Consider the following 20,706-nt stretch of genomic DNA (forward strand, 5'->3'; position numbering starts at 1 on the left):
CCCATGAGAGTGAGTGTAACCTATCCCCACAATTAGAGCTACAAAAATGATCAAACCCTCAAAACTTGGGTGTGTTTCTTTACAAGGAGCATCACCAATTTTCTCAAAGCCTTTTCCACATTTGTGTTACTGCAGGGAATCCATAATGTCTCTGCCCACCAGGAAGAAGAGGAGTCCAGAGAGGAGCACCAGGGGCACCCCGGCGGCGGCGAACATGAAGGACCACCCGTAGTAGACGTGCACGGGGACATCATCCAGGCACCTCTCACTCCTCTCCAGGAGGATGTACCTCTGGAAGTCAGCTGCAAACTCCTTCCACATCACAAAGAGAAACACGAGCAGGAGAAACAAACCTCCTGGGAAGAGACACAAAACTGAGTTATGGTCTGTGCAGGGAATACAAGAATAAAAGTGAGAAAAGATCGCTGCAGCTTCTCATCCGTGCTCGGCATCAAAGCTTTGTGTGGCAGAGTTGCTGCTCCTGACGTTGCTCTGCAGGTTCCTGTGGAAGCTGAGGCCACTGGCCATGGAGAGCCCCACACCACAGTGAGCAGTTCCTGCCTCTGACACCTCCTGCTTTGACCACCAGCGTTTCTGAAGGCTCTGCTTTGGCAGGATAAGGCCATGGAGAAACCACTGGAGCAGGGCTGATGTTCCCAGCAGGGACCTGCCTTCCTCTGTCCAAGGTGGGATGTTTCATCTTGTTCACTCTAAATTTCTCAGAGATTAATGAGGAGACACCAAAAGTTACTTCTTTCTTTTTTTATCTACCCTTGCAAGCAGTGTCATAGCCAATCCCCACCAGGAACACAAAGATGCCATGATAAATCCTGGTGCTGGTGGAAAAATCCTGGCACTGCTACGTCCAGACCCAGCAGAGCCAGCACATTATGGGGTGGGAAAGGCACACAGCCATGGGGTATTAATCTTAGATGGGCTACTAAATACCAGAATAATAACAAGAATTATTACGGCAGCTTATGCCACAAAGCTGGAAGCAGATGACAAAAATTAGAGTGGCCCAAATCTCATTTACTGTGTATCTTTAAAAAAATATATATTTCTATGGTGCATTTTAAACTCAACATCTATTAAATCTAAATAGTGATGGTGTGTTGACAGGTCTGAAAGCAGTTCAGAAATATCTGATCTTGCTACTTCACAGGTAGAAGCTGCTATTTTTAAATGGTGCTGTATAACATATAGATATACACACACGCACATATGAAAGAAATATATCACAGCTTATATTATTTTTATGGTTGAAGTGAACTGCTCGAAATTAATTTAGTTGACAAGTTACCACACAGTTCTGTGGATGTGTTGTGGCTTCTGCAAGATTTAATTTCTCCTCTTGCCATTTTTAAATCAAAGGTAGTTGTGGTGTATTTAATTATTCTTTCTGGCAGCTTACGCACTCCAAAATCCAGCTCTTGTGCTAAGGAAAGGAAAGGGGTAAAGATTGATGCTGATTTATCTGCTTAGAGAGGTTACTGAATCTTCAGTCAGAGAAAACACGTCCGTGTTTTACTGTGATTCTGTTTATAATGGTTATAAAAACATCTCAGAGACAAAAATAAGACTCACATGAAGGTAAGAGGCTTCAAAGTCCTCACTAGCACTTTGTTGTTGCAGTTCCCCACCCTAATCTGTCACATTTACTAAACTGCCTCCCATACCCTAAAAAGATGCAATCTTACCAACCAAAAATTGGTGTAGCCATAGAAATATTCTTTACATCACCCCACACTGAAATTCCAGCCAATCTCCCTGACGTGGAGGAGTCCTTGTTTTTCCTGGAGAGGCAGGCAAGGAGTTAAACAGCAGCTGCTGGAACATTTGCATGTTCATTGAGGTTTTGATACCACTTGAAATTAAGTGCACAAATAAATATTTTACACTTACCATGATAGTTGTATGCTTAAAATACCAATTATTCTACTATAAGAAAGCGATGGTGTGTTCAAATAGTCGCATGTCCTTTACAAAATACAATGTATTGATAAGAAGGCAATTAAGTCTTTATTACTGATGTAATTTAAAATTAAATTAATTAGATAGCAACTGAACCTTGAAAAGTGCTCCTTTAAAGATCAATTTCTATTTCATTAACTTATAATACCTACCATAAGAGACGCAAATGAAAGCGCAGCCCCGGTGGGACGGAGAACGTGGGTATGGAAATGTACTTTGGAATTCTGCTTTAAATAACCAGGAATTCTGTGTTGATTTCTCCCAGGACAATTTATATGGCCTAAGTCTCATTTTTTGCAGTAATCAGATCAAAACCTTCCAGTTCTTACTGAGGAGGGTGTGGGAAGTCCCATGTGTGGGTGGCACCATCCCCAACCTCTTCTGGAGATAAGGAATGGGAATTGGTCCCTCCTCTGGCCTCAGGAGAATCTCCAGGTCTTGGCATGGAAGGATTTATTATTAAACAGGTACTGGAGGTGATGGCATGGCCATGGCATCTAAATTAAGAATGTTTTCACACTCTGGGCAAATGACAAGAATATGTAAAGCAAGCAGTCTTCTTCCCTGGAATAATTACAGCTGAGTGATGAAGAATCCCTGGGATTTACATGTCCTCGGTGGGAAGAGAAAATCAGAAGGGCAGGTGCAGCCAAAGGATGGTGGGAGCTCATGAAGGGCAGCTCACCAAAATCTGCTCAGCCAGAAATGCTTGTTTAGAGCAATCACAAGTGTACCGGAACCTGCCTAAAATTTATCACACTTACACCAATCAGCAGCCTCTTCATCATGAGAAAATCAGAATGTTTCACTCCTATGTTACCAAAGTGTTTGGCATTTTTGTTTTAAAATCCGGTTGTATTTGAGATTTTTCATCTGTTGGACAGTTTTCACTTTACTCCCTCCTTTCTGGGGCTTTTGGACACAGCAGAAATTATATTTGTTTCCTGACAGCTTTGGATGTAGAGACAGATTCCTTCCTGCTTTGGGCAGCAAAATGCAAAACTGAAAAAATGTAATTTTCTGTCCAAAACATGGCACAGGCATTGGCACCCACACCCAAGACACAGGGTGCGTATTGGGTTTGGGTAAGTGAAGACCTCATCAAACCTCATCCCCATGCTCCTCTCAGCACCCCTGTGCTTTCTCCACCAGAAAATCACCCGAGTGATTCCTCTCCTTGCCTCCTTCTCCTTCTTTGCCTCTGTTCATTAGGATGGTACTGGGAAAAATTATCTGCGAAACTCCATCTCCAGACTGATGAGGTCAATGGCATCTTCTGGGGAGGGGCTAATTGCCAGAAAATTGCAGTGGGCCATTAAATCTGTCTCCTTTGTGCATGCAGATCTGGGAGCCTGGAGCTCCTCCCCCTCTCCCAACGGAGCTGCGTCTTCCGTGTGGGCAAATTGAAGTGGAGCTTTTCCCTTCTCTCACTTTATTTCCTTGTGACACCTTTATAGCTGCTAATTGTGGGGACAGGTGAGTGAACTCAATCTTTAACTCTTATTCTGGGGAAGCTACTGAATTTTTGTGTAATCTGCTAATTAGGAGAATAATGAACTTTGACTCGTTCTCCTCTCTCGCTCGTTGCCTCTTAGGGATGTTAATAACAGTGAAATGGAGGGGTGACCTTCAGCTGCCCTTCCATAACTGTCAGCCTTCCCTGCACGTGGGGAGCCTGAGACTGCCAAAGTGGAGCTGCTCCATTTGGGAAGCAGAATCTGAGCAAAAAAATCCAGCCCTTTACCTCACAGGAGTGGGAAATCTGCCCTTTTCTTCCACGCTGTTGGGTCATGCTGAAGAACAGGTTGGTCCCACCATGGGCAGGGATGTGTCCCCTCATCCCAGGTTGCTCCAAGCCCCATCCAGCCTGGCCTGGAACACTTCCAGGGATGGGGCCTTCACAGCCTCTTTGGGCAACCTGTGCCAGTGCTGCACTTCTAAGTTTGGTCTCTAAAATGCCCAAAGGAAACGGAGGAGCACAAGGTAGGGAAAAAATGAAGGACCAAAATGAAGGAAAATTGTCTCAGTAACTCAAAGAGCTTCCAGAAGCTGCAGTACAGAGCTCACCCAGCCCTCTTGGTGACGTTGTAGTGACAATTAACAAACCTCTGACTAATGAAACAAAGGGACAATCAGGCACCAGGCAGGATCTGCCACCCCCTGGAAGCACTGAAGCTCATTCCAAGATGGCAAATGCTGGGAGGAAAGCAGCACACTGGCTCTTGGCTCATGTATTCCAGGTGCTTTTGGGAGAAGGCTGGCAGGGAAAACTGCTCAGAAAACGGCCTCAGCTGCAAAGGCAGCACCAGCAAATGTCAGATCGGCTTTGGCTCTTTCCAGAGTCACACAGGGGAGGAATTCCAGGGAAATGGCTCCAATGCTTTGGAAAGGCCCTCAGAAACCCGTCCCAGAGCAGTCCATTGGTTATTGGAGCTGGCACAGTCAGATTTGCCCTCTGGAATGTACACTAAATAAAAGGCATCCCAGGAGGAAATGCAAAGGGATCCAGTTGAGCCATAACAATCCTCACCCTTCGGCGCTGGATTCCCCCAGGGACAGATGGACACACAACCCTCTTCAGGGCGGTCATCCATAAACGTCTGGGAATGCATTTGCACCAGGGGTGTCTTTAGAGCCTTTTGGTGGGAAAAGTGACGTCATTTTGCGATGAATAACCACGACTTCTCCCAAAAGTAGGGAGGCGGCGGGCAGAACAAAGCTGCTGGTGAAGGTTCCCTGCAAGGCTGGGACATCCCGCAGTCCTGGTGCTCCATCTCCCATTCCTGCTGCCAGACCACATTCCCACTCTGCAGATTGCCAGCTTTTTCACACTTCCTCAAGGAGAGATCCTTTCTGCAAGGGAGGTTAATTAACACTGACCCACAGGCCATGATTAGAAGACAAGAGGAGCTTTCTCCTGCATCATCCTGCACATCCCACTTCCCAAAGGAAAGGGATGGCTGGGGACCCGAGCCTCTGTTAAATCCATTGTTCCTACTGCTTAGTGCAATTATGCTAAATATTTTTAGAAGGGATAACGAGAAAATAACCATGGAGGGATGCAACCCAAATCCATCCAGAAGCCAGGGCCAAGCAGGATCCAGAGGACTGAGATCAGGATAAGCCCCCCGAATAAAAGGATCAGTTGAAACACTAAGGAAACTTTGCTGAAAAACACATTGAATCCTTCTGCTATCATCTGAGTGGAAAATATAGCAGGAAGTGTCTTCCAGCTGAACTCGTTCCCCCGAATGACTGTTAATAACAATGATTGCTGTTCAGATTGAAGCTGCATTAATACAAACTTCAATTTTAACAGCAGCATCTTTGTCTAATGCCAAGAGGTTTATGTGATGCATAATCAGCTCTTCCAAAAAGTGTCACATTCGAAGCCCCAGCCTTTTAATCAAGGAGTAGTCAAATAAAGTGGAAAAGCGATGAAGAAAAAGAAAAAAAAAAAAAAAAAAAGAAAAAATGAAGACAGTTGAGTATTACTCGGCATCCTTTTCTGTGATATTTCTGCCCAATGTGCTGGACACACTCCTCAGGGACATCTGCAGCCTCCTGGGAGCCTGGACTGCAGATGGGAAGAGAAAGCTTCCTGCCCTGGTACAGCCCTTGGATTATCCACTATGGGATCACAACAACCCCATGGAAAACATGGGAATCTGTTTGTGGAAAAGGCCCAGGGGGTGCTTGTGCCAGCAGCTGGACCTGAGCCCAGGGTTCCCAAGTGGGCAAGAGGCCAGTGGCACCTGGCTGGGGTCAGGAATGGTGTCCAGGGGATCAGGGCAGTGCTGTCCCCTGTGCTGGCACTGCTGGGGCACCTCCAGTGCTGGGGACAGCTCAGGGACCCTCATGAGCAGAGGGACATTGAGGGACTGGAGTGAGTCCAGGGCAGGGAATGGAGCTGGGAAGGGAATGAAGCCCCAGGAGGGGCTGAGGGAGCTGGGAAGGGGCTCAGCCTGGAGCAAAGGAGGCTCAGGGGGCACCTTGTGGCTCTGCACAGCTCCTGACAGGAGGGGACAGCCGGGGGGGATGGGGCTCTGCTCCCAGGAACAGGGACAGGAGGAGAGGGAACGGCCTCAGGCTGGGGCAGGGGAGAATGAGGCTGGAGATCAGCAGGAATTTCTCCATGGAAAGCATTGCCCACCTCTGTCACCGGTTGCCCAGGGCAGGGATAGAATGACCATCCTTAGAGGAATTTAAAACTTGTGTAGATGTGACAGCTGGGGACATGGATCAATGTCAGAACCTTCCTTGTTAAATATTTTCACTAATGTTTATTATGGGGCAGCAGGAGCTGGTGAAGGATCTGCAATTAAGCTGTGGTTTTTCAGAGAAAGACCTGATTTCATGACAAAGTTCTTCACTTGGCTCAGCTCAACTGAGCTCCAGCCTGTGGCTGCTTGAGTCATAAAAGAGCTTTTTTCTGAGTTTGAGTCACTGGTATAAATCAAGTATTTCTAATACTGAAGCCAGTTATAACTCTCAAATACAGAAAAGGAAAAAAAGCCCAAGTGATAATTCAGTACAATCATTGGTAACAGCAGTGGGAAAAATGAATAAATGCCTATTTTTAATTCGTTTTCCTGCAGTGCCATCGTTTCATCTTTTCAGGTCTCCTTAAGCCAGCCCTCCCATTTTGGATCATGGGGTTTGCCTTTCATCCCTCTGTGGGTTTCCAGCTCTATCAAAGCTAACAGCAGAGGAGCAGCCCAAATGCAAAGCCTGACTTTGGGGAACTGAGCGGGGCTGATGCTGCCCAGGCTTAACACACCTGCAGCTTCACTGAAATAAAAGGGTTGCATACTGCAGTAGTAAAAACAAAGTGATTTTCAAAAACCTCAGCCCTGCTAGGACTAAGGACTATCTTGCTAAAGCCTGGCTGAGCACAGAATCATGGAATCACAGAATGGTGTGGGCTGGAAGGGGACCATAAAGGAGGTCATAAGGACGATAAGGGCCACAGACAGGGACACCTTCCACTGGACCAGGTGGCTCAGAGCTCCTAGGGGTTTAATCCCAGTGGGGAAGAGGGAAATAATCATTTGCTGCTCCCATCAGAGCCCCATCTCCCAGGCAGCACTCCGTCCCCACCTGCCCCCATTCCAAAGCCACCCTGCCCCTGCCCTGTCCCCTCACCTGAGAGCAGCAGGAATCCTCCCCCAACTTTGTAGGAGTGGGGGCTGGAGAAGGGGACCCCACAGACCAGCAGGAGCCCCCCCACGAGCCCGGCAGCCACGGCCAGCAGGATGAACGCCGTCCAAAAACCTCTGTACACTGCAACAGGAGCAAAGTCAGTCAGAAAGGAGTGGGAAAGAGGGAAATTTCAACCTCAGAAATCTTTTTTCTTAATGATGCCATGTTTAACTCCTGCTTTAGCAACAGTAAAAACAACAAGCTGAGACGCTGCTGTGGCAGGCAGAGCTGAGGCTCTGGCTTTGCCAGGGCACCTGGAACAGCCACGGGTTCAGGGGAAATGTCATGCCCCACAGAATGGGACTGGAATGAGGCCAAAGGGTTGGGAAGGTTTGCCAGGGAAGCACACACAAAAAAAAAGGGTGGGAGGAAAGGACATCGCTCTTAGCTGGGCTGGGGAAGGTTGGAAAAGCTTGGCAAGAAAGGAAAGAAAACAGCAAAATTTGGAGAGGTGGATTCAGACCACAGCATTGTTCCACTTTAATTAACACTTCGGGAAGGTGCCAGGCTCCTGGTTTAAAACAAAAGCAGTGTTTGCTAGCAGGGCTGCAGGGAAAACAGGAACTCATTAATTCCCCTTTAATGGCCTTGTTAGACTCTGGGAAAGAGAAGGGGCAGGAGAGCAGCTGCCTGTCCATCCAAGGAATTTGGGGGTTTGGCTATGACTCCAACCACCCCAGGCAGAGTGAGCAAGCTTGGTCCATCACATCCCACCAGCTGGAACAGGATGGGATGCAGCCCACTAATTCAAGTCTCCCAGTAGCCAAGTATCTTGCAGACATTGCCATAAACCTTATCCAAAGGGAGTGGTCCTCCAGCAGAGACCCTCTGATAGCCTGCTCCCCATCCCCTGATTTATCTGATCCCTTGGACCACCACACCTCACCCTGCCACTTGTTTTCCAGAAGCTCCAGCTCGATTTAAGCCGAAGCACGGGCAAGTGGGTAGTGCTGAAACGATTCACACTTGAAAGAGAAATGATACAGAGAAGATGCGTTTTCCTCATTTGAAACCATTTTGTCAGGAGAGCCACTTAGGGAGAGATAAGTATCTTGAACTCTCCAAAACCACAGAATTCATTTTCATGTTTAACCTCCCGTCACCCGTTTCTCTCAGGGAGCCTAAGAGGATGCAGATAAGGCAGAATTATCTCTGGAGCAGGTAATAGCTGCAGGACCCCTCTCCCTTGGACAGCCTCCTGCTTTGTCAGCCCTGGCAAATGAGGAAGGGCTGGTTAGAAAGAAAAGGTGTCAGCGGCAGGGTGTTATCCCAGGGAATTGCAGAGGATCGGGGCAGGGAGGATCCCGGTGTTATCCCTGGGGAATTGCAGAGGATCGGGGCAGGGAGGATCCCGGTGTTATCCCTGGGGAATTGCAGAGGATGGGGCAGGGAGGATCCCGGTGTGATCCCTGCTCCCCCAGGGAATTGCAGAGGATGGGGCAGGGAGGATCCCGGTGCTCCATCCCCCTGAGCCGCCCCCGAGGTGATGGGGACAGGCAGAGCCCGCAGTGCCCCGAGCGCAGCCCCCACATCCCGGCACAGCCACGGAACCACTGGGGTGGGAAAAGAGCCCCGAGAATCCCGAGATGGTCCCGGGACTGCCCCAGGGGACACGTCTGGGAGGGTTCCACAGCCGGGGCTGACAGGCAGGGACAGCAGGACTGGCGCCTCCAGCGCCCTTTCTTAGGATGGAAAAAGCAGCGTGTGTGTGTTTATCAGCAGGATCACTCAGAACCGGGACGCTGTGTCCATCTCGCCCCAGCAGAAACAATCCCACTGCTCATCCCGCGTGTTTGCTGCACGTCCTGCACCAGCTCCTCCTCCTCCTCCCTCCACAGCTCCTCGGATCCATTCCACACCCCAGGGCAGGAATTCTGCACAGCCAAAGAAATGAGCTGCCTTTCCTCGCATGCTCCTACTGACAATATTTTTTTTAATTAATTTCTCATAGAGAAGAAAAAATAAAATAAAAACCAAAAAAAGGTACTACTAAAGGCTAAGGAAAAGGTCAAGATGTTTGTTTGTGCAGAATGCCTGCCCTGCATCCCCGGAGGCAAGGCAGACTGATGCACACTATTTAAAGAAATCAATTCATTTCAAAAAAGATCATTGAATTAATTCTAACTGCTGCCACCAATTTAGCAAATTAAAATTCCTAACAGCAACTGATTCATTAAAGAACTTGGAAAATATAGAGAAACATAAATAAAAAGGGACCCGGTTGAAAGGAAGCTCTCCAACTGTGTAGTGTTCATTGCTTTAAAAATAAGCCAGCCACTTACGTGGATTTTCTAACAATTTGGTTTTTAACCAATTTTCCAGTGCTTGTTTATTTTGTCTTGCAACAAATCAACACCTGAGCTACCCCAGAAAACCAGATTCTGGGATGGAGTCAGCACTCAGGCTGGGTTTGGGTGGCCTGGCTCCAGCTCCTCCCAGTGAGAGAGGAAATGGGAGAGAATGGATTTATCCTCCTGCCCTGCTCACGGGGAGGAGCTGAGACCCTTGGGAGGGAGCTCAGCCCATCCCAGCACTCCAGGCTGGAGGAGAAAACATGGGAGAACCTCTCAAGGTGGGCTTGGGCAGCCAAGCCAGCAGGACTGGCTTGTGAAGGAGCTTTCCAGAGGTCTTGGCTGTGTGAATTTACAACAGGAAAACCACAGCACTGACACACATCCCAAATCTCTGCCTAATCCCTTGGAAAAGGAGCTGCTGGGGGAGAAGGAAAGAAACCCACCTGCAGTTGTGTCATAGGAGGGATGGGGGAAAGGTCCCACAGCAATGGGCATGGGGAAGAGGTAGCCATGCATGCAGAACTTGGGGTGGGCTTGGCTGGCTGGAAAAGATAAAGAAGAATTAAATCCCAGTTTGCTTTTATGTCCTGCAGAATCAGTTTCAGTACTGAAATGGTGATGTGCTGTTGTGCAAAACCTGCAAAACCCTCAGTGAAATCAGAAGGCTGGGGAGGGAAAAAAAAAGATAATAAATCTTGGTTAGAGAGAAAAATAAAAATAGAAATAATAATTACAAAAGAGGGGAGATATCAGAGGATCTGAGACTGATTCTTACACATCCTCTCATCTTCATAACCTGACTCTGAGGTGGACAAAAATCATGAAAGATGGAACCAGTGAAGTCAGTGTCAATATTCTTGTTGCTGTTTTCCTCCAGAGAATGTGCCTGACCACCTGGAAGGGTCAAAATGTTTGGGTAGGAGAACAAGGCACTTCCAAGACCTCCAGCTGGTGAGAAGGAAAAGCACAATTAGAATGGAAGTGCCCCATCAATATTAATACCACTGAGGCTTATCATGATTAACAGTAATAGAATGAATGTTAAATGAATTAATTAATGGTTGGCCACTTATTTAAATATGTTCCCCAGCTCAAAGGAGCACTTTATAATAGGTGGACATTAGTTCATGCTAAATTGACTATGGAATACCTATTGAATTAATTATTACATCCACAAGACCAGCAAATTAATTTGCCATGATCAATCCTATTATAATAAATACCTAAAGAAGTAGCAAAAAATTTGCCAGTTATCAGAGTGACTCATTTTACTTCAGGTAAAATTATATTATGTATTTCCATATAATGTAATTCAGTAGCAAACTCCCTGTCTCAAGCCTGTCCTTTTTTATCACAAATTTCCTGCATGAAAAACCTCCCATTGTTGAGTGGTGGCGGGAAGTATTCCTGCAAGATTTTACAGGAAACAGGTCAGGGGCTGGGGGACAGCGAAGTCATTTGAAATTTTAATCACTGCAGAGTAAATTTAGTGTGGGAGCCTGCACTATTTGCAGGGAAGTGCCCTCTGAGGGGATTGTGCTGCTCCACAACCTCAGGAACATCTTCCATCGAGGCCTCAGTGGGCACAGGGCCAAGGTTTCTGTGGTGTTTGAAGCCTTTGCAGAATTTATTTAAAATCTGGGGGGATTTTATCCCAAATCCTACTGTAGAGTTGTGGCTCCCAGCAGGGCTGGTGCCAGGTGTGTCCTGGTGTGGTCTCATTCCTTTCCTGTGCCTGGTGGGAACACCTGGTTCATGGGGCCAACCCTTCACTGCACGAGGGACACCAGGGTGGCACCAGCCAGGGTCACGGAACTGGTTTTGTCCCTTCCTTCAATTTGTTTTTGATGAGGGAATGTGCTTTCAAAAAAATAAAGGATTTTGCATCTCTCTCTGTTTATTTTCAAGTGTAATTTCAATGATCTTAAAAAGTAAAAAAAGTAAGGACTTAAAATAAAATGGCTTTCCACCACTGGTCCTGAGCACCCAGGGATACCACGAACGTGCAGTTCCAGCCTTCCCAGTGCTGAAACCAGTGGGAGTTGGGAATGTTGAGCACCTGGAAGGCAGAAAATAGGGACAGAACAGCGATGCTGGGAAGGGCATGGGCTCACATTTACAGAACTTTGCTGAGCACAAACATCAAGAGGTATTGGGAGGGAGGAGGAGGAAGGATCAGCATCTCCTTGCTGGTGGAAGCCACCACTTCACGTAACCTTGTAGGTGATCAATTAAATGGCCTCATGAGGTTGCAACATTTCAATGAACAATCCTCTGAGAGCAAAATCCAAGTCAAAAAATGAGCATAGAAAGGGCATGAAAAGAGTGAGCCAGCTTTGCTTTTGACAGAAGATGAGAATGACAAAAATGAAATAAAAACTGTCTCCTCATCCCTGGGAGCACTGCCTGTGTTTGTTTCCCATTAAGCTGTGATGGAATGCTGTGGATAGGGAGTGTGGCATTGTACTCACTGTACCAGAAGGTCCAGATGCTCTCGGGGTGGCCCTCACCAAAGAACCAGCACCGCCAGAAGAAACCCTCATGGTGGAAAGTGAGGATCTCATTCCCAACCTCTGTTGGAGCTTCAGCCTGGGGAGGAATGAAAGTCCAGGCTGAAACACGGAACATCATGGTACAAAGAGTGGATGCTTTGCTTAGACAGACATTGATTTAATTTTTTATGGGTTTTCATTTGTTTTTTGAGTCAGTTTTGGAGGGATTGGGGAACACGGAGGAGCTGCTGTCCTTGACTTTCTGCCGTGCCAGAGCTACAAAATGTTCTGACAACAAATTGTCCTGCAGACCTGCACAAACCATTTGCCTCCTTTTCTCCTGTTGTTAACCCCCTGCCAGCCAGACTGGATGGGAATTCCGGGAGCTGGGCCTTCTGGGTGTGTTCTACTCCTCAAACACCTTCCTCCAACCCCCAGATCAGACCTGCCAGCACAAGATTTTGGTCTTTCTTGAAGGGACAATATTGCAAAGTCCAGTCATGGAAGATTTACCAAAGAACTTATTAAAATTATCCTCAAAATCAGCTTTATCTTCCCCACACACAGTTTGGTAAAGGAGACAGGACTGTGACAAAATTAAGTTTCATGACGGATGGGGAACGTCCATAGAGGAATAGCCACAGAAAGGAGATGGGACTCAGCAGGGAGGTGCTAGAGGTACTTATCCTGTCACAAGTTAATAGGTTTGGGTGGGAAGGGACCTTAAAACCCATCCAGTGCCACCCCTGCCATGGGCAGGGACGCCTTCCATTGTCCCACATTGCTCCAAGCCCTGTCCAGCCTGGCCTTGGACATTTCCAAGGTCCAGGGGCAGCCACAGCTGCTCTGGGCATTCTGTGCCAGGGCCTCACAGGGAAGAATTCCTCCCCAACATCTCTCTGGCAGTGGGAAGCCATTGCCCCTTGCCCTGTCCCTCCATCCCTTGTCCCCAGCCCCTTTCCAGCTCTCCTGGAGCCTCTTTAGGCCCTGGAAGGGGCTCTGAGTTCTCCCCAGAGATCTTCTGCTTCCCTCTCCTACATGTTTTATGTATCACCTTATAGCAGCTTCCAGAGCTCTGACCTGATTCTCCTTTTACTTTCAGGATAAAACCCTGACTATGACAAGGGGAACATTCAGCCCTGAAACCTCCTCAGCCGGTGGCTCTGACTTGGTGCATCCACATTTTACTGAGCTTGCCAGATACTCAGCCCATCCTTATCTGTAAGGGACAGGATTTGACAGTTTAAGAAAGGGCAGAGAAAGTAAAAACAGAGGCTGTTATCCACAACCAGTAACAGAAATAATAGAAACAGTGTCTGAAATAGAAATAAAATAGCTCAGAGGGAAGAGTATGAGTAGTTCCTATTTGTGCCTGGTGCTTTTGAAGTCACTGCCTCAGCGTCAGGCTCCCCAGCACTTGGCCAAGAGCATCTCTGAAATGTTTGAGATGCTTATTTGTGTCGTGCAGTGCATCACCTCTGTTCTCTCCACTTTTAAAAACAACTAAAATGTGAAACAATTAACACTGTCACTTCCCAAGTACACAAAAAACAAGTGGCACTTCTCTGTTTCTGCCATCCCCAGGCTTTACTGAGCTGCTTGAAACTAAAGACCCTGTTTTCTGTTTCACTTCTCCAGGCATTTTTTCCATCATAATTTTTTTTTTTTTAGTTAGGAAAGTCATTTGGAACCATGACTCAAGCAAACAGTGCCCTACATTTGATTATGGGATTCTGAAATGAAAGAAAAAATATTTCTTGCTGGCATCATGATGCCTACCCAGGGTGACTCACTGCACCAGGAAAAAAATCAAACCTAATTGGATTGAACTTTGAAGTAACAAAAAGTCTGCACACAACGAGGATCTTCCTGTCATTCTGTAATGGAAACCACACATTGATTGGCACAAAAACATTTCGGGGGAGTGGGTGGCTCGAGGAACTGATCTGGTTGTTATTTCATTGAAGAGTTCGACAACAGCAAGTGCAGCAAGAATCCAACTTGAGGGACCTATAAACGAGTGACACCAGCCCTTAGCACTAAAATACCAAGCTGTCCCTTGAAAATTATATTTCCTTCTAACTAAAATCCTATATAAACCTTACTTTGAGGATATCCAGGCCACTGGTCAGATAAGCAGGAACCCGTCTGCTCTGCTCTGTGTCTGATCACTTTAGTTTGGTGTCTGTGCTGCAGCTGTACCACTTCAGATGGAAGCGACTGCCAAGGCCCACACTTTTAAACGTGAACTAGTTTTAAATGAAAAAACTACCGAGGGAGAAATCTTTCAATGGCAAATATCAGGAGATATCTTTTGTCTTTAGAGGGAAATGCTGTCAACAGCTAAAGCTCTTACATTTTTGCCTTTCATTCTCTAATGTTCATATCTGCCAGATTACAAAGATCTCTTAATGCTTCCTAGACACAATTTACTCCAGTCAAAATGCTCAATATTATGGAAATGCCATGTTGGATTTTAAAGAATTTAAAGTTTTACCTCAGGCTGAGGTTTTACATTAACAGGTCACTTTCATCGAGCATAAACATAATCAGAGATTTCAAAATTTTAAGATCTGAAATTATTTAGGCAAGTCCTTTCAAAGCAGAAGATTTCAGAGCTCACCCCCTGGTGCTCAGAGTGCTGTTCCCATGCTCGAGGACCCCGCAGGTGTCGGTGGCCAGGAGCCAATAATCCGTCCCAAAGGCGATGAGGAAGAGCAGCACCCCGGTGCCCCCGAGGATCCCGGCTGCCAGGGCAGCTGCTCCAGCCTTCATGGGGCAGCAGGGGGGAAACCAGCCCAGGGGGAACTCAGAAAAGGAGGAAAAGCCCCGAGTTTCCCGGGTCTCTGGGAGAGCAGGGCCAGAGAAATGCTATTTTTGGGTGTGGGCAATGATCTCCTGGCTGGTGTGAGTTTCAGTGGGTGGTGGGGCAGAACTAATAAAAGCAGATGAGCTGGTGTAAGCGAGCAGCTGTGGCATTAAGGATCATGACAAGCAGCTACAGGGCCATGCAAGGGGACACACATGGCTGCTGCTGCTGGCAGAGGAGCAGAGCCAGGAGCCCTCAGGACACAGCTCTGGGTCACGAGTGCAGAATTCCTGGGACAGCAGGGAGTTACTCCCATCCCTCCCTGCACACACGAGCAGAGGTGGACTCAAAGGTCTTCCCCACACCCTGGAGCCTGTGGTGTTCTCAGCCACTGTGGTGACACCCCACAAATGGCACCTCTGGAATTTGCGCCTCCTCCTTCCTCTGAGCAAAACTCTGATGTGGCTTTTACAGAAAGTAACCCCAGAGATGCAAGAAAAACATGAAAACACTGGGAGATCTTAAATATCCCAGTGCTCCTGGGAGGGTTGCAATCACCACCTTTGCACCAGGCAGGTCCACATGGAGCTGGACAAGGAGAATCCAACCAGGTGCACACATGGACACGCCGGGGATGTCCTGCAGCTGTAAATGATGTTCTCCTTCCTACCATGGAAAAGTGAATTACATGGATCCATACCCCTCCCACCCACCCAGCCTGCTCTAGGAGAAGTGTCTCCTGGGAGCAAGGACATTCCTGCATGGAATTTCACTGCCATTTGCTTCCTAATGTTTTTGGCTTCTGCTGGAGCATCTGCTGTAGATCACTGCCAGGAATGGGATGCCAGACTAGGAAAATTATAATTTCTGTAGGGCAATAACTATATTCCTGTGGCATGCCAGGAGGTTGGGGGAAGATATTTAAATTACAGTTAAAAATCAAGTTCTGATTTTCTAACCTTAGCCTTAGTCAGGATCTGCTCTAAAAATGGGTGGGTGATGATGTTGACTTCCCTATCCTATGGGAATTTGTGCTACCAAATTAATTTCCAAATCAATTTAATATTTAAAGTTACCTGTGAACATATGGGTATCTCAAAGCAACTGCACACTGGTTGGGGAACCTGGAGAGGGTTGGGAAAAATTTTGACTACACTTCTTATTGAGGCATACAGAGTGATGAATGTTCTCAATCTTCTGTTGTGCTTCTATAAGCAGAACAGAATTTGAATTATAATAATTTATTTTATCATCTGCATTGTTTTTCTTAAATATTGCAGGGGTAGCTATTAAATAACACATCAGACCTCTCTCCCTCACTGTCCTGGGGAAGAATTGCCCCTGGTTTAACCTGACCATGTGAAGAATTCCACAGGATCCAGAGCAATCCCTTCACTGACAAAGGGAAAAGGAGAGCAGGGACAGGGTGCAGATTTACCATCATGCAGGACCAAAACTCAGCCACAGAGCTGGGATTCTGCAGGAATAAACACACCCTGTCCATCCCATTGCCCTGCCATGCCACTGGAAACACTCCCAGCTCTGCAAGGGATTTCCATGTGGGTTCCCGTGATCAACCCTCCCTAAACCTCCACTCATCCCATTCCTACACAAATTACCCTTTCCCACCTCATCCCAGCATATTCACTCTTTTCCCGTAGCTTTGAACACCCATCTCCCAGTCACTGGTGTTTCGCTGCTGCTCTTTGTAGTGAACATAAAATGGTTGATTAAATACAAAACACAACTTATCTATCGCCTAAATAATCAATTAGTGCAATTCCAATCAGCCATTTAATCACCTGTCTGAAGTGACAATGACAATTGGTTGCCATCTCTTCTTGCGATCTCCTCCTCAAAGCTGGACACGACTGACAGGAGCTTTGGGTGAAAACAAGGATTTGCACACCAGGAGTGAGATTTTTTCTGTAGCTCACACTGCAATTACATAAAATTAAATGTAAAGTGGGCACTTGTGTATTTTTGGTTTTAAAAAAAGGGATTAATGCACACTTCCACATTTCTGGGTGTGTTTTGAGCCAGCTGTATTTGGCACTGCTGGCTTTGTGCTACTGCACATCCCAAGTTAGTGCTGTTTGCCATTTGGAAGTGTCCTCTGGAATTCTGGGTCCCACTGGCAGCCAAACCCTGCGTGGCTGAGGCAGAACATTGCTGGTGCCCAGCCTTGGCTCTCCACAGGATGCCTTGTGCCCAGCCAAACATCCCCCAGGTTCTGAGGCTGCGGAACAGGAATTGAGTTCCCAAGGTTGAAATGTCTCTCCATGCACTGAAATCCCACTCCTGACAGGTGTTTCTTTTCAAAGACAGGTTGGACAGGGATTGTAGCAACCTGGTGCAGTGGAAGGTGTCCTTGCCCATGGCAGGGTTTGGAACTGGACCATCTTTAAGGTCCCTTCCAACCCAAACCATCCTGTAACTCCAGGATGAATCTATGATTCCTTGTCACAGCCCCAAGCACGTCCTCATCACCTTTAGGATCCAAAAAATTTCCTGGGCAATGAGACTGCATGGTCTCTCCCACAGCCTGCAGAAAGTGGGAATGATGATGTTTGTGCTGGGATTTTGGGAATGCCACACCAAAGCCAGGGGGGTGGATTAACCACCCAGCACCACATTCCATGCAAAGGCAGACACAAATACCATTTAACTCCCAAGGAAAACAGCCCTTCCCTTCTTCCCTTGCCTCTCCTGGCGCCAGCAGGGACCTGCCTTCAGCATCCTCTTATCCAGAGGTGAAATGATGGTGCCACCATAGGCAGCTCCAGGACTTCAGTGGTTGAAAAGGAAACTTGTATCCTGAGCATTTATTAATTCCTAATTGACTCCAAAGTTTTTTGGTTTTTTTTTCCCTTAAGCTTTATACCAAAATTGTGACTCTTTAAAACATAGATATTCTAGCAAGGAGCTGGGGCAAGTCATCTCAGATTTTTCACAGAATTGGGTGTTTTACCTTTGAATTGATCAAAGACTCCATCAGCACAGTCTGTATTGTTATTTCCTGTAGTTTGATCCGTGCTCACAGAAAAATTTACATTTTATGTAGATAGATCAACATCTTTTCAGTCTCTCATGCACAAAGTAGAGGATTTCTTGGAATTTGATAAAGAGATGAGTTTCCAGGGCTGCCTTTGGAGATTTCACTGAGTCCCTCTGGAGATCTGCAGACCTTTCCTCATTGGAAAGGTCATTGGAGCTTGGCCTGGTGATCCTGGGTGGTGAAATCCTGGAATAGGTTGTTCAGGGCAGGGGGGGGTCCCCATCCCTGGGGGGATTTAAAAGCTCTGTGAAGGTGGCACTTGGGAACACAGGTCAGTGGTGGTCCAGGGGGAATGGTCGGGCTCCATGGTTTTAAAGGGCTTTTCCAAACGAAATGATTCCATTGTTCTATGATCTGTCCTGCTCCAAAAGGTGTCCCATGTGGTGTTTTCTTAGTTAGGTAGGTCAGTGAATCTCTCTCAAGTCTCTTCTTCTACTCTTTTCTCCCCAAACCTCTGAACAAAAAGACACCAATCACAGCAAAGCCAACCAGACCACAACAAGAGCACCCCAGCACTGCCAATTTTACCTTGGAACAGCCACCAAAATCCCCAATGGTTGCACAAAAAGAGCATTCCCCCAGGCTGAGCTGTGCTGGAAGGGAGAGCAATGATACCCATGCCGACATTTGCCCCTTTAATTCTGCATTAAAATGATAATCTCCAGTTCATCTCCATCACATGCTCCTTTTTCATCTCTCCCGTCTCCACGTCTCTTGGAAGAAGCACATAAGCCTGGATGTTGAAAGATCCTTAATGGTGCTTCTGAGGCTGAATCCCCTCCAGGACTTGATGTCAGTAGAGAAAAAAGCTCAAATTTGCCTCACCTGCTTCTCAAGCGCTGACAGCCCTTTCCAGGATTAAGTCATTATAATCTCCTTAAGCAGTCATGAAATAAAATAAACACAAGTGTGGTTTTCTGCTCAAAATAAAAATACTAAAGTTCACATGAGGAAATGCTTTTGGAGTTGTGAGTACAGGGGAGATTTTGCCTGATTTTCAAATGCAGCTGACTGATGTCTTTGCAAAGAGTTTTCTGATGTGGTTTTTGGGCTCTTGCTTTGCCATCGAGCTACTCCCCCTCATTAACAACTTTTGCCCATTTTAACCTGAACTTTCCACAGACTCCTGTAAACTTCCAGAGCAGGCACAGAGCAAAAACTCTCTGAACTCCTAAAGGAATCAAACTGATGCAATTTATTTCCACAGAACCATGCAATATTCAATGATACACTGAATCCGTGTTTTTAACACTTTTTAAAGGACTAAAACCCTGGAAAGAATTAATTAGGCATGCCCTGAAGCCTGAGCACTTAACAGTTTTCCACTCGGTTGTAGAATTTTAAGACCACCAACACTGGATACTGGCAAAGATTATCAAAGGTATTCTGGGCTGAAATACAAACTAGTCAGAGGGCTTGGCCACTAAGCGACTGGAAAATACTTCATGAAAGCTTTAGCCAGGCTATTGTATTTTGTAAAGAAATTTTAAGAAAAAATCTGCAGTATCCAGAAGGTTAAATTTAGGGCAGAGTGACTCACTGGGAAAAAATGTCCTGCTGGGAATATTGTCTTCTCTGCAGATCAAGCAAATTGTTCATGCAGCAGAGAGGTATTGAAGGACCCAGCACTCCGAGTGGGGCTGGAAGGGAACGATGGGCTGGGATCCACAAAGGATCCCATGCCTGAGCATGGGAATGTGGGGCTGGAAGGGAATGATGGGCTGGGATCCATGAAGGATCCCATGCCTGAGCATGGGAATGTGGGGCTGGAAGGGAACGATGGGCTGGGATCCATGAAGGATCCCATGCCTGAGCATGGGAATGTGGGGCTGGAAGGGAACGATGGGCTGGGATCCATGTAGGATCCCATGCCTGAGCATGGCAATGTGGGGCTGGGCTGCAGCAGCCTCTGCAGCCACTGCACACCTGGAGCCAGCAACCTCTGGAAGTGTCAGGAGCTGGGAGATGCTGACATGGAACTGTCCCTCATGCTGAATTGAGATGAGAATGTACAATTTCAAAAAAAGTCCAAGTAATTTTTTTTAACCTTTTTTTCCACATCAGAAAAAATTTCCATTCAATTTTCTGGCATTCTTCCAACCACTTCTGTTCCCTACAGCAGTATTGCAAAGAAATCTACCCCTGCCAAAACAGGCACCATTAAATAAGGTCCTTGATAACCCACAATGATATTGCAGTGAACTGATGGGAGTCTCAATTGGAGAAAGTTCCTTATTTAAGTGCCTGATGCCCAGAAAAATGATGGATGCTGTACAAGATGACAAGGATGGATGCAAGACAAAGATGGTACAGACACACAGGTATTTCAAAAATAACACAGGTCAGATGCAAAAGCATAAAACCAAAATAAAAGAGCCAAAAAAACCCAAACAAAACCCAAGCAAGAATTAGTCACTCACAGTTTCTATCCTTGATTAAAAACTCCTAGACAAGCAAATTGATATAATTTCCTTTTCGCTCTCCCATTATAGAATAAAAACGACTCACCTTAGTAAATCTTCCTATGACTATTTACTGTGCAGAATTTAAGGAGAAATTTAAAACATTGAGGATATAAAACTGCAGGTGAACAGGGACATTCCAACCCCAGAGAGCTGAGGACCTTCAGGTTCAGTATTTTTTCTCTCTCCCTTGCATACAACGGCTTTCACCAATGAACAACAACACCAATTTTATTTCCTTGTTACAATTGCTTTCCTCACTCATGATCTTGGGATCACTGGCCAAGGGTTGAAGGAGCTGCTGGTCCAAGAGGATCTCTTGGATCTTCCCTGTTCCAAGAGGATTAACCTGGAATGACCCCCAGAGACACCCCTGAGTGTCCCCAGCTCCTGATGATGTCACCAGCAGCAAGTT

General features: G+C 46.5%; 1 protein-coding gene across 1 annotated transcript; it reads right to left on the bottom strand.

Moving 5' to 3' along the window:
• Positions 1 to 126: 126 nt before the first annotated feature.
• LOC115914973 (transmembrane protein 182-like) lies at positions 127 to 14,737 on the bottom strand. Its single transcript, XM_030967881.1, has 5 exons — positions 14,595 to 14,737; positions 11,942 to 12,069; positions 9,914 to 10,012; positions 7,120 to 7,257; positions 127 to 356 (listed from the first exon to the last, which is right to left on the bottom strand). The coding sequence occupies exons 1-5, from the start codon at positions 14,735 to 14,737 to the stop codon at positions 127 to 129; spliced, it is 738 nt and encodes a 245-aa protein (XP_030823741.1).
• Positions 14,738 to 20,706: the final 5,969 nt, after the last annotated feature.

This window comes from Camarhynchus parvulus, chromosome 4A (genome assembly GCF_901933205.1).
Source record: "Camarhynchus parvulus chromosome 4A, STF_HiC, whole genome shotgun sequence".
Classification (NCBI taxonomy): Eukaryota; Metazoa; Chordata; class Aves; order Passeriformes; family Thraupidae; genus Camarhynchus; species Camarhynchus parvulus.